This window comes from Sinohyriopsis cumingii, chromosome 18, assembly GCF_028554795.1.
Source record: "Sinohyriopsis cumingii isolate HCF-2022 chromosome 18, ASM2855479v2, whole genome shotgun sequence".
NCBI classification, from domain to species: domain Eukaryota; kingdom Metazoa; phylum Mollusca; class Bivalvia; order Unionida; family Unionidae; genus Sinohyriopsis; species Sinohyriopsis cumingii.
Genome location: NC_142978.1, coordinates 45,636,852 through 45,651,926, shown reverse-complemented (window position 1 = coordinate 45,651,926; position 15,075 = coordinate 45,636,852). Strand labels below are relative to the sequence as shown.

The window sequence follows — 15,075 nt, the reverse complement described above, 5'->3', positions numbered from 1 at the left end:
GTTACCTCTAAAATGATTTTATTTTAATCTAATTTCTGTTCCAGATCACCTAAAGCAGCCATTAGAAGACTATGCGGCAGAGTTGAAGAAGGTCAAAGTTGTGCGTGCCAAAGAAAGAATAGGACTCATCAGGGCAAGGATATTGGGCTACTCTGTAGCTGTTGGGGATGTAGTCACCTTCCTTGACTCACACTGTGAATGCACAGAGGGTAAGAACTACCTGCCTTTTGTAGATTCCTCATTATAAAGATATTGCAACTCCATGGTCTTAAAATAAATACGAGAAAAGAGTGAGAAGCAACAAAGTTTGTAAAATTAAACAAATAATTTATTCCCCTGTAATACAAAGTGAAAATGTAAAAATAATAACTTGTGATATTGTGAATTAAATCCCACATAATCCTAGAATTTCTAACATGACTTCTGAATAAATTTTTGTGGTGTTCCAAAATAAATCCAGCACCGGACGTGTTGATGTGCCTGTGATGGCCTTTGTCATGGTGGTGTGCCAACAGTCTCTTGTTGGATCACAATAATGCAATCCAAGAATATATCCTTATTTTAATTTCGCTATAAATTTTAGTCACTGTATCCAAGAATATTGTTGTTTAGCACATAGATTTCCAGAGAAGGATTATTTGAATTAAATAATATCCCAAAATCAAAATGCTACACAACAATAGTATGATCCTCAGATGTTATTGCATGAAGAAGTAATTTTTCCAGTAAACAAGATTATATAAAAAACTAAGACACACAGGAATAACCCAGTTGAGGGCCAAAAGTTCATTTCTAGAAAAATCTTATTATAATTAAAAAGTCTGTTGCTAAAATTATACTAAAGAACATGGTTACTAAAATTATACTAAAGAACATGGCAACACAATGATCTTGATTTGGACCAAGATAAATATAATTGCATTTGCATCAGTCGATAAATGTAGGGAAGACTTCCATTGGTCAGAAGATAACCATGTGATCAGACCCAGTTTCATTTATTTTTGCATAAACTGTACAGAGAACTACTTCATACTAACATTTATAGTCCTGTGCAAAGTAACTAATGTAAACATTGAATTGAAAAGCATATAAAGTGCATATCTTTAACACATTAACCCCTAGCGATGACTTAACGGGGGCAGGAGGTAGTAGCCTACTGCCGAGCTCTGTAACATCATGGTCATGCATGATACATAAAGATAGAGAGATGTAGCTCTACAGTGATACCAAATAATCTGGAATATCTAGTTGCACTACAAAATGCAGATTAAAAAACCTCATTTTTTTGTTTCGACTTTTTTCTAACCAAAATTTGGCCGTGGTCGGAATACGATTTTGTGTCTGGATTTTAGACTTTTTGGTCTCAGATCTAAGGCAAACTGGTATGAACTGCAAACAGACAGATGAGCCTTTGCAAAAAGTAGGATAAGATGGGCATGTGGAATAAAGAGGGGTCTTGATACCAAAAAATGGCTCCATTTAGCAAAAAAAAAGAAAAGAAAAGAACTCAAATTTTTATCCTTCTGCTCATGTGCAAGTCAAATAGCCAACGAAAAACGATGTTTCTAACACGACTTGGCAGTATGTTATTGAAAGATCACTGGGGATTGGTGTTTTCGGATCTATTCAGAAATAGCTTTCAAAATGTGTTTCCTACTCGATTTTCAGGCAAAAATGTCAAAAACCTCCAGGGGTTAATGTGTTAAAATGAAATAAAAATGGTGGGTAGATATTTTTATTTAGAAAATTTAAGAAATTGATTTGACAGAATTAATAACAATTCTTTGTAATTTTTCTGAAGGGTAAATAATTCTTTCTTTGATTATGTTTGAAAAAAAAGCTGGGAAGAACATTGGGGCATTGTACAGCATTTTCATTGTGGCTCGTTACTAATGAATTTAACATGTTAACCCTTGGTGATCAGTTAATATGGCAGGAGGTAGTAGCCTACTGCCAAACTCTATAGCATCATGGTCAAGCATGATACACTACAATGGGTGGTATTATTGAAAGGTCGACAGATGTAGCTCTACAATGATACCAAATAATCTGGAATTTCTAGTTGCACTACAAAATATAGAAGGAAAAAACTAATTTTTTTACCTGATTTTTTTCTACCCAAAATTCGCCCTTGGTTGGAATCTGATTTTGTGTCCAGATTTTAGACTTTTTGGTCTCAGATCTAAGGCAAACTGGTATGAACTGCAGAGAGACAGATGAACCTTTGCAGAAAGTAGGATAAGATGGGCATTTGGAATAAAGAGTGGTCTCGATACAAAAGTAATGGGTCCGTTTAGCAAAAAAAACAAAAAAAACTTTTACCCTTCTACTAATGCACGAGCCAATTAGCCAATGAAAAACGATCTTTCTAACAAACTAGGCAGTATGTAATTAGAAGATCCCCATAAGTTGGTGTTTTCAGATGTATTCAGAAATAGCTTTTAAAACGTGTTTCCTACTTGAATTTCAGGCAAAAAAGACCTAAACCTCCAGGGGTGAATGTGTTAAAACTGTTGGTAAATGGATACAGGGATTGTGAGGAGGAGACAAAGAATAACATTATATGTATAACAATTGGATTCACAGTCCTACAGTATAAGACACTGACCTTGGTAGTTATGATGTGGGGGTGGGTTGGTAAAAATCCTACTTCTCGCCCTTTGTAATCAGGGTCGATGTCTTGCACTGTTTGCTTGTTGGACCCCCATCACAAAACCATTTACAGAAAGTCTTAATTTCATTTGTAATTAGCCCCTGCAGGTAGCTTAAACTGTTAATAAACCCTAAAATAGATTTAAAGAAATGAAAATTGGTTCCTGCCATGTCTGGACAATTACACTTCAGCCAAGTCACAATGAACTCATGGAGAGCTTCAAATCCAAGGGTCATTCGTATGTCAAATAAAACAACACATCCTTTGCTTTGAATATTGAACTTCTACTCAGATCACATATGCCAATCTAGATAAAAGATTTAGACCATGCTGTGGAGTGTTCATAACCTTAGATCACCTACCATTGTTTGATGTTGATGTAGCTACAGGTATTATGTTGCAGATGGAGAATCTCCTGTTCTATAAATAGCTACATAGTAGAGGTGCTCAGCAAGAATTGATATGCATAAATGAAGCTCTACCTGATGGAAAATATCTTTAAAAAGCAAATAAAAAAATATAAATAAATAAAATTATAAAGAATTGCGATAATAAAAGTTTAATATGCTTTTCAAATAATTTTGACAGTATAGGTAGAATTGATATTGGTCTGTAATTCCCTGGATCCTCCTTCTCTTTTCTGAAAGATAGGTGTAACCTTTGTACATTTCATTCTTTCTGGAAAATTACCACTCATTATACTTAAGTTTATGATATGCGTTAATGACTTTGGTGTTACTGGTGCAGCAATTTTAAGAATTTGTGGACCAATACCATCCAGTCCAGAGGATTTATTAATATTTACCTTAATTAGCATATAAAAAACACCAGCTTCATTAACATTAGCTATAGAAAAATAATTATCATAAGGAATTTTAGTTCCTATAAATGGCAGAGGAGTGTCAAGATCAATTGGGTTGTTTGTATGGTTCTGAATACTGTTACTGGAGCTCCTTATGAAGAAATTATTGAAAATTTCCATGTCTTGTACAGATGTTGCTGTATCCTCATTTTGCTTAAGTCCAGGTGGAAAACAACTGTTCTTTGGTGGGTTCAGCTCTTTTCGATGCTTCCACAATGTCTTGGTACTCATACTTTCACTCTTCCTTACATAACACCCTTTGGTAATTATTTGCTGTGGGTGTCTGCAGCTGACAGTTTATACCGTGATAAACTCAGAAAAAGCAACAGTAAACCCTTAAATGTTTGCTTCTTTTGATATCAAGCCAATACTCATGTAGTAGCTGTTGACAGAATATGAAAGAAATAATTTTGTTCATGTAGACTGATTTTGGAGACACATAGTTACAAGATACAAATTTATGTAACCCAGATCTTATAATGAATAAAAAGAAACTAACAATGTTGTTCTTGTTGTTGTTGTTGTAGGGTTTAACGCCATTTTTCAACACACAATAGCTATACATGGCGGCCAGTATTAATGGTGGAGGAAGAACCCGGGAAAACCCCGGAAAGAACAAACAACCCACGAGAAGCTACTGGCAAGCTTTCTCACATACCCACATTAGCCAAATCCGAGACTCAAACCCACGCAGACAGAGGTGAGATGGCAGTGATCCGTAACGGTGAGCGCTTTAGACCACTCGGCCACTTGGGGCCCCTGAAACTAACAAACAATGCAAATTAAATATACATAACAAAGAACTTTTGATCATAAAAGACAACATCAGGAACCCATTCAGTGAATTTCTTTGAAAATTTAACCTTTATACAATATTTAATGTTCTTTCTGACTGTTTCACGGTAATATTTACCTTTGTAACTCATTGCTGTTAATAGCTCATAGAAGCATAGGATGTACTGCATCCTTGCACCAATTTGCACATCTGCATATCCATCTATCCTTCCTGTTCACCATGCAGAGGTCATTAGAGTACACAGATTAAAACCAAGCTTGCGGTGTGGGTGTATTATTTAGGAGTAATACATGTGGCACATCTAAGCTGGATGAACATGGCTTATTTTCCCTTATTCATTTAAAATGATTAAAAATCCAAACTGTGTTCAAATCCCCCCAAAACACCTGTTGCCATAATTTTGCAAGGTTAATACATCTAGAGACTGATATGTACATTGCACATCAGAACTAGGTCACTACCAACTGCTTTGCAGATTTTTATTCAGCACTGCTTAAAGAGACTGACTTGTGCCACAGATGCAGTGCCATTTTAAAAAGCCATGGCTGCTAAAACAATCGCATATTTTTTTTATCACAACTGGTCCAAAACCAAACAATCATTTTTAGTCCTTCATCCAGTATCCAATAGACTTGTTATGCCAAACATTTGAGAAAAACTATTTTATCAAATTTGGTTGTTGGAATTTTTTCAAAATATTTTGGATGGTTTAAGTTTTCATCCTTAAAAAAAAAATTAAAGTAAGGAAGAAACTGATTACTGATGGATTCAAGTAATATGATGGAGATAATTAGGTTTTTTCCCTTTAAATTAAAACAAGAATATTTTTTCAAGCCATTTGGAGGCTGGAATATTTTTTTATATTAAAATCTTCCCTAGAAAATTAAATAGGTCAGTCTGTAATGACTACAGAACTTGAATAAATTAGAGTTGAGTACCAGAGATGAGATGATTGAAGTTTTTTTTAGAAGAGTTTTCAAAATGACATTTGGTTTATATTCACTTATAAGTGAAGTAAAATTTCAAAGAATAAAGATCCTGATTGGCTGTATCATAATGTGCCTGCAGATTAGGATCTATGTTGTTTGTGCTACTGATTACTCCTAGCAAGATGCACAGAACCAGATCTGACCGTGCATTATGTGATGGCAGATCTGGGTCTGTGCAGTTTGCAGATGGACTCATCGTATAAGCAAGCATGTATGTTAGACATTATTGATATCATCCCACCATTGTAAATGTTTTAACAGAAACATGATACATATAGTTGTAATTTTTTTCTTCTAAAAAATATATATAATTTTCTTTATTATAGTGATAATTTTAGAAATAAGTATTAATTATCTAAATCAAAATTTATGAGAGAGCAAATATTTCACAAATTGTTGAAATTAACCACCTGTCAACATCTCAGTTTTATCATTATGGATTAATTGTCATAAAGCCATATTTTAATGTCAGACCTGGTTTTAATTTGGTCATTGATAATTTTTTTGAAATGTTTTGCCATATTGTATGCAAATTTTTTATACCTTCTAATCTTTCATACACAGAATAAAATATTTAAGATGAAAACTGGTTAAGAAAATTGTAATTAATCTTTTTACTTGTATTTGTACATCCTAAAAAATAACTAACAAAAATGGATATTCAGTTGAGAGTATTGGTGGTTAATAAATTTCATCCAGTATGGTAGTCTTGTTTTCACATAATTATTGACCATTCATTGAACACCTTTAAATTTTATTTCTAGGTTGAGTGGTTATTGATCATTAAAAAATTACATATAGTGCAGCAGCCTTACTTTACAAGATAATCAATCATTCATACAATGTCTTTCATTTTTTTATAGGCTGGCTGGAACCTTTGCTTGACCGAATAGCAACTAATAAATCCAATGTTGTTTGTCCTGTTATTGATGTCATTGAAGACGATTCTTTTAAGTATCAGTATGGCAATGCACGGAGTACCAGTATTGGAGGATTTGATTGGAATCTGCAGTTTAATTGGCATGCAATTCCGGAATACGAGAGACAGCGAAGGAACAATAAGGATCATCTACCTGTCAGGTGCTCAGTGCAGTTAAATTTTATATGCAACCAAACATTAACACGCATGGTTACCACAGTCATTGTCATTTTGTTACAAATTGTGTGGCAAAAAATTCCTTTGCATCACTTGTAACAGAATGTTGAACTTCAAAGAAAAAATAAAATATTTATTATTCAGTTATGACTCCTGACGGGAGACATCACCTACCCTAAATACTCACATAAGCAGGAAGTAAGTGATGATTTCTTGAGTTTATGGTGGTATAAACTGTCACTTGCCGAATCACAGAGCAGAATGTACAGTTGCAATTCCTTTCTAGTTGTACATGTTTAAGGATATGAAATGAATGAGGGAAATGTCTTGCAAGCAAGATTAACTGACCTTAAATTGGAATATTCACAATAAAAAGTCGTGGTGTTGCCAGGCGGCCCCAGTTAATATACATAGAACAGAATTATCACTGCATTTAGAAGTCTGCTGACTACTGGGGAAATTTTCAGCACAGAATCCCATGTTCTGGTTGTCCTTGACAATGACTGTATTAAATAATACAGCTCTTAGATTTCATTGAAAGTAGATGGTAGGGCACCAACTAGACATGTGGATATTTGAAAAAATAAGTTGGCCTTTTCATTCAAATGAATATTTTTTTCAGGGTTTTTGTCCAAGTTTTAAATAACCCTTGCTTAAATGAATTTCTTCATATCAGCATATGCAGTTATGCCAAGTAAAATTATCATTTTTATTCTTCAAATTAAAATTAATTAGTTACATGCAAATTTACATGAATTTGGTAGTTATTCTTGTTTCTGTCAATATATCCTGTGATTTTTTATATGGTCATATATCTAATTCAGATACTATGTGTCTGGTCTCAAAATAGAAATGGCTTTTGATTTTAAAAATGCATTTTTTCTAAACCAAAATATTTGTTTCTTTGCAGTAAGGGTCAAAAGTGATCCTTTAAAAAAAAAATATTTTCGTACAGGGAAAAACCTGGAAATTATTGTTGTAAAACAGCACAAGAGCCCAGTTCTTGAATATCAGTTTGGTCATTAGGCATCCTTTGAACAATGAAGAGGCCTGGGATGGCACTACAGACTTATCTGGAGCAGAGAATGCCAATTTCGAATATACATTGGACAAAACGTTATTTCTTTCTTGCTAATGTTGAATTGAGTACTGAACCTTGTGTAGGGTTTTAATGTGTAAGTTCATTGGAGTAATCAGACATATGGAATTTACCCTGCAGGAATGATGGCATAGATCACTGCGTCTGAAGCTCTGTCACAAAGTGAGCAGTATATCATGCAGAGGTATGATCATTTCTGCATATGCCAGGCATAAATGACTGAATTGTCTCTGCCCAACACTTCTACAAATATACCATGTTTGACACGATTTGGAATTTTCCAAAATGTTTTTGTCAGTATGATAAAAGAGGGATTTAGCTTTTGGAATAATGCAAGGTAAGGTGGTATTTTACTGACTTGACTGGGCAGTTTTGACCGTATTCTCTTGTCAGGATTTTCATCATTAACCTTCATTGTCAGGATTTTCATCATTAGCCTTCATTGTCAGGATTTTCATCAATAGCCTTCATTGTCAGGATTTTCATCATTAGCCTTCATTGTCAGGATTTTCATCAATAGCCTTCATTGTCAGGATTTTCATCATTAGCCTTCATTGTCAGGATTTTCATCATTAGCCTTCATTGTCAGGATTTTCATCATTAGCCTTCATTGTCAGGATTTTCATCATTAGCCTTCATTGTCAGGATTTTCATCATTAACCTTAAGGTCCCTCCCATGATTTTTCTAAATATTTGGATGGGTCCAAATAGCATAGTCATCCTTGAATTGATCACATTTGGATTAAAAACTAGTAGTTTTAATTAGCTGTGGAATTCAAATACTTCATTAGCATAATCCATAATCAAATCTTGTTTCTGGGTGAGTAGCATAATGGATACATATAATCAAATCTTGCTTCTGTGTGTGATTCAGTGATCATGCATCTGATGCTTATTGATTGCACTAATGTCTAATGGGAAAAAATAGTTTTTTGTTCAATGGATTTTGATAAAATACTCTTGGTGTTTAACTTTAATTTCCTGTTTAAAATGAGGTTTGCATTTTTAAACTTGGGATTTGTAACAGTATTGACTGAATTGCCACGTTCAACTTGATCGGAATGATTAGGAGCAACCCAGACGTTTTTTTGAAGGGGTTTTCATGGTATTCTTAAGTTTGGGCTTATTGTATATTGTGCTATCTTTGTAACTCACAAAACAGTTTGTACATTATTACTTCATATTGTGTATTGATTATCAAACACTGATTCGTTCTCAGAAATAATTTTGGCAATGTTGCCAATTGCTTTTAGCTGATTTTTTCATGTCCAGCATTCAGTTAAGCCTGCTTAACTTCATTTTCTTTTAATATTCAGTACTCTGCATTGTTACCTTTTTGTTTTAAAACATCAGTCATTGTTTTCAGTCTTTGAAACAACACTTAAGTATGGTGATTTCTTGCAGTTATTTTATTTAGACTTTATCCACAAATACCTTTTTTACATATACTTGCATAGATGGTTTTGAAGAAATCTTTTCAGTATCCTTTTCAGCAATGGCTAAGAAGGGTATGGGTAAGTGTGGTCACAGGAAATCCCCTTGGGACACACACCCCACTTGCCTATGGTCAGACTTGGTCTGGGAATGAAGAAAGTTTCTTCCTCACCTTTCTCAGAATTTTGGGGTTTTCTTTCTAAGGTCCCTTGGGTCTCAGACAAGGATTACTCAAGTCTGTTTAGAGACTCTTAGGGTTAGTGGGACCTCTCCCAAGGGAGGTTATAAACAGGCTGAGAGTTAGTTTACACTCGCCTGTTAGAAGCAGCACCCTCCCCATTCTGTGAGGGCAGAGTAAATGTTTAAGGTATTTTAGGTGAATGATGCAACATGTTCCCATCATTTTAGTTGGAAGGTACTAGCCAGCCTACATTCATAACAACATGTATCCACTCATTCAGCTAATAGCCTTTCCTGTAGCCATGTTAAGATTGATTAATATGTCCATCTATCAATGGCCCTTATGAAGGCATCACTAACCATTACTCTTGTCAGCTGCAGGATCAAACCTAGACTGCAAACATGCAAAGAAAGCAGTAGATAAGGAAATAGGTACATTATGTCAGATTGATTGATATATCAGAGTTATTGAAGGTTTCATGTGGCCTTCATAAAGACAAAAGCCACTTACCGTTTGGAGGCATATCTAATCCCTACTCAGCAGCAAGATCAAACCTGAGACTGTTCATATTAAACTATAGCACACAAACCTCTCTGAAGCTGTAAATAATAAGAAAGACTACTTTCAGAGGGTGACTCAATTCGAACAAGAACACACACATCTTAAGGCCCTCTGTATCTACATATATAAACAAGTAAATAATAAAATGTTCACAAGCACACAAACACTCTCACATTAACAACTATTCACATAAATGCCACATTGTTAAAACAGGAGATGGGTGGCATATCTCATACTTTAATAAATATGCCCATATTATTTAGTATTTCATTCCTTTGATACACCTGTTGTGAAAGGAAGAAATACATGGAGCTGACATTTTATATCATGAAGAGTGATATTTTAGATATGAGCACCTGAAAATTGAAAACTTTTTTTGAATAGTTCATTCTTTGGCTTGAGTTTATTGAAATTGTCATCATTTATTGATTTTAGATTTGGGATACATATAGATTCTCACATCTGGAAACTATTGTTCAGGTAAATGGGGACCAGACTGTATAGACACCTTATGCATCATTTTGGCCTTTCTCAGGAATAATTTGATGCATTGGTGACACTTGAATTGTAAGCACTGTATTCTGACCATTATATGTTTGCAGTTGAATAATTATTTTACTTGCCCTTATTTGCTGTTGAAGAAATTCCTTTTCTTGGATCCTGCAAATTTTTCTCATTTGTAGGTGATGTGTTCCCCCAACTTAATCTACACTAGCCAAGATGGTGTTGAAAGTAAATTTGTATTTAAAAAAATGTATGTGCTGTAATCAAATGAATGCCTTGACTTTCTTCTGGATCCAGAGATATTTTCTGTGAAATATAATTTCTATGATGAGATCAATGCAAGTTATTATCCAGAAATATTCCAAGAATTTTATCAAATCAAGTCATTTTCGGATCAGTGTTATCACTCATTGCAAAAGGAATTGTGTCACTCATCTGTATTAAGGATCATACAATTTTCTTTGCACCATATTTTAGTTTTTTGAGAGCAGTTTGAGGGTTTTTCTTAAGTTCAGCTTGATACCCTAGAGCATGAGAGAAGACAGTGTTATCAGCATACATATTGATGAGACTACATTTCCTGTTTTCATGGGTAGGTCACATGTAATTGACTTGTTCTGAAACTGATTATGTAGAAAGGTAATACTGTCAGCAATAGCAGATGCCTTATGAAACCTTGGACCTGTCATTTCAAGTCCTGTAGATGTAGAAACATTCATGTATTCTTTAAAATAAAACAAATACTATAGTCCTATCCAAACGCTCAGATTTGGTATCATTTGGAAGTTTTGTGGAACAAAAACATTTTGGTTCCAAATGATTCAAGTCCAGCTTATGTTCTTTTTAATTTTAGAGGCAATGTTTACAAAGAATTCATTGAAAATATTTGTATGTTTACCATCATAAAATAGTGGTGATATATCCATGATATCCTTGCATTTCCCTGCTCCAGATTTCATAGTTTTCCAGATAGTTTTGGGATTGTTTTTCTTATCAAGAACCTTTTGATAGTAGATTTTATTTGCTTGCTTAATCACTTTGGTGGTTTATTTCTCCAAATTTTGTATTCATCTTCATTATGTTTAAATTCAAGTGGTCATGTCTTTTAATAGTACATGTATCTCCAATTTATGCAGTAATCCAAACAGGTTGTTGATCATCATTCTATGAGTCATTGAAATTGCATGTTTATTGACAACTTCTGAAACCAGATCTGACCTGGTACTCAGATATCATCAGTATCATTAAAAATGTTGTTTCTATCCTAGGGGATCTGCTCCAAATCCATTAAGATGTTAGCATCATTTTAATTTTAAGGGACCTGTGAATGATGGGTCTGTGAATATTCTTGGTTATGCTTTCTTTTGAGAAAAATGGCAAAATGATCACTTAAACTAGTGAGATTAAGCTTGAGATTATAGCCCTCCCTAGAGCTCTAGATTATGAAAATAAAGTTTTGATGATAGCCCTATATGGAGCTGTAGAGAAGGAGATTAATCTTGATATCCCTCTCCTTTGAGGAACCTGGGGTAGTACTTGCCTCTCTGTTTGGTTTATATTTGTAATTCTATAATCACTTTGATTTCTCTTGTAGGAATCCATAAGGACTGAACACTCAGATGCATTTTAATTACTGGGTTGGCTTTGTCTGTACCACTGATTTTGTAGCATCATATTTGGTGATGTGTGCATGTCGAAATTGTGTTGTCGTTGGTACATGCTGGCAAGGCAGTAGGTGCTATAACCCACAGACCCAGGTTAAAATCTCCAAAGAGTATGAATTAAAATTATCTTACCTGTCTGATAATGTTATTTATTCATATTTAATGTTATCAAGTATTCTCCTGTAGGATGCAGGGATAGTACTTTCCTGTCTGTCTCATATATATATATATATATATATATATATATATATATATATATATATATATATATATATATATATATATATATATATATATATATATATATATATATATATATCCAGGACCAAAATGGAATGTACAAGGAGTATATTTTGATTGAGGATGAAAGCTGAATGCCTGTTATTCCAATCCTTAAATATAAAAAAAAAATCATAATGCAGCTCAGCCTCGTACAGTGATCATCTCTCTAACCTTTGCATCCTCTGAACAGCCTCCTCCCTTAAACAGTCAAAATTTATATATCCTGTATAAATAGCTGTTAGATTAAACAGCTTCTGCATCATTATGACAAAGTCCTTTTGGCCCAGTATTCTGGAATCTTTTTTGACCACAGATCTCAGCCTTATGGCTACAAGTCCTAAAATATTGATATTCCTCAGCTGAAGTCTAAATAAAATTAGGATCATTGGATTTTCAGGATCTTCCATTCATTTTTTCATCAAAAGATAAAATAATAAGGATGATCACATGGAATTGTTGTTGCAAAGAAGAAAATTCCAAGGGCATTAACTGCAGCCCCAATTCAATGAAGTAGTCTGTAGTATAGTATATTCATGCTTGGGTTACTTCCCTTGAAACATTGTTCCAAATTACTATGGTTTTATGCCGCCTAAAGAAATAAACTGTCCTTATTGCGATATGTGCCTAATGTTAAACTTTTGCCTATTTTCAGATCACCAACAATGGCCGGCGGTTTGTTTTCCATCAGTAGACAATATTTTACAGAAATTGGAACATATGACCCAGGAATGGACATTTGGGGTGGAGAAAACCTGGAACTCTCATTTAGGGTAATGCTTTCAGTAAATTGTAAATAATGATAGCGGCTGGATTAAAAATGATCAGCTATGTCTGTCTGTTTTTACATCCATCAAACACATGATTGCAGCTAGTCCCCAGTTTTTGATGGCTTGCCATCAAACTTGGTAAAGATTAAGGTCATAACCTGAAGTTGCTCATATTGGCAACTCACTGTGCTTCCATGATTTTTATGAGTTGTTGACCTTTTTGACTCGAGTTGAATGCATTGTAAGACAGAACCTTGTGAATGCAACTTGACGCCCATTTTTCCATGGGGCACCATCTAGAGATATGCATATCATGGAATCATGTATTCCTGCAGTGTGTGACATGTGTGACAGTATCTTGTGAACACAACTAGTTTTATGGTTTTTTGGGTTTTAGTTTTGCAGGTCTATGGTTAAGTGTCAAATTAGTTGACACCAACTTGGTCCAAAATGCAAGTGATGCTCATAAAACTTCTGATATATATATATATATACACACATATATATACAGTGTCCAAAACGATCACCATATTGGCTGTCTTGATAATTATGTTATTGACACTCCTCCTGAATGGATGGTCATAGCAACAATGCTTTTGCACTTAAAGACTTCCTAATAATATTGTTGGTCCTAAATGAAAGTGTTGTTGATATGACATCCAACATGGCTGTCATGTTGGATGTCTTGAAAATCTTATGACTACTACTTTTGTAGGAATGGTCAAATCAACATTAGATTTCCACTGGGACATTTCTTGTAAATATATGGCTGTAAGTGAAAATGGTGCCAGTCTGATGTCTAACATGGCTGTAAATGAAAATGGTGCCAGTCTAATGTCTAATATGGCTGCCATATTGTCCAGCTTGAAAATGTGATTATTACTCTTCCAAACAGATGGTCGTATTGACATGGCTTTTTCCACTAAAAAACTTAGGTATATAGTTGCTTCATAAGCATGTGATTCGTAACCTAGGGTAATGGGTTCAGTTCCAACCAAGGCAGCTTGAGACATCTACCTCTGTGTGTCCCAAGGCACTTAACTCTTATTCCCTTGATTGTTATCTAAGGTACTTGCATTTGCAGATCACACACATCTCACCTCTGTTTATGTGGGTTGAAGTCTCAGCACGGCCAGTGTGGTTTTGTGAGAAAACTTGCAAATATCTTAAAGTGTGTTGGTGGTGGTTCTTGGGTACTTTCTCCACCAAATATGCTGGCAGCCATGTATGGCCCATCATGTGCTAAATAAGGGCATTAAACCCACAAAAACTCAAACCAGACTCATTCCCTAGATATGATACAACCAGTATATTGTGTAAAAATGAAGTTAAAAACTAACCAACCTAGTAACCAAAATGAAAATGGTTCCAATCTTAAATATAACAATGGCAGTTTGGCAACCATCATGAAAATTATGTTATCGCTACTGCTTCTGGATATATGGTGATGTTGACATGGGGATTTTCACTGTAAGATCTTTTATAGTATGCAGATGGTCCTACATTAAAATTGAGCTGTTGAGTGTGATTTGACCACTACCATAGAAACTTTAATGTTCGCTTAAAATGTCACCTCATCACTTTGGTGCCAATGTTCATGTCCAGCCATGTTCCCATAAATCTGTCTACACCCTAAACCAGTGGTTATCAAACATATTTTTGAGTCACAGCATCCTTGGTTATCGTCAGCAGCCCCCCTACCTTAGCCTGTAACAGGCATTTTTCAACATTATTACCCCACCTGGTTATCACACCCACTTTGGGAACCACTGCCATAACATAAGGTCATTGGTTTTTTTTGTTCTTTTTTTCTTCACTTTCTGGATAAATTAAACCCAAGCTCAAGAAAAAGAGTCACTTGTGCCAAAGTGATTGTCATTGTTTACTTAGAGTAGGTGTAATGTATTACCAAATCTTCTTAATGCAACTGGTTTCAAAGTGTAGTATGGATCACAGAAAAACTGCACATGGCAGACCTCATTGCCACTCAGTTTTGGTAATGTTGTGTTGTTTTTGTCTTGCAGCCTGATGCAGTGTATCATAGAATCTTGTGAATGTAACTAGACTTACAAGTCACTGTGAAATTTTGTACATGTAATGGTCATCATCTGACGATGATCATATTCACAAATCCATGCTCCACTATTGTTTGTAAGAGTTTTTGACTTGCAGCTGGATTTAAATGTT

General features: G+C 34.6%; 1 protein-coding gene across 2 annotated transcripts in view; it reads left to right on the top strand.

Moving 5' to 3' along the window:
- Nucleotides 1–15,075, top strand: part of LOC149776552 (putative polypeptide N-acetylgalactosaminyltransferase 9) — a 236,811-nt gene that overhangs the window by 195,034 nt on the left and 26,702 nt on the right. For both annotated transcript variants that reach the window (XM_089941011.1, XM_089941012.1), the window contains 3 exons: nucleotides 45–209; nucleotides 6,164–6,380; nucleotides 12,774–12,891. In XM_089941011.1, the coding sequence (XP_089797137.1) occupies nucleotides 45–209; nucleotides 6,164–6,380; nucleotides 12,774–12,891 (500 nt within the window). The remainder of the gene's footprint in view (nucleotides 1–44; nucleotides 210–6,163; nucleotides 6,381–12,773; nucleotides 12,892–15,075) is intronic.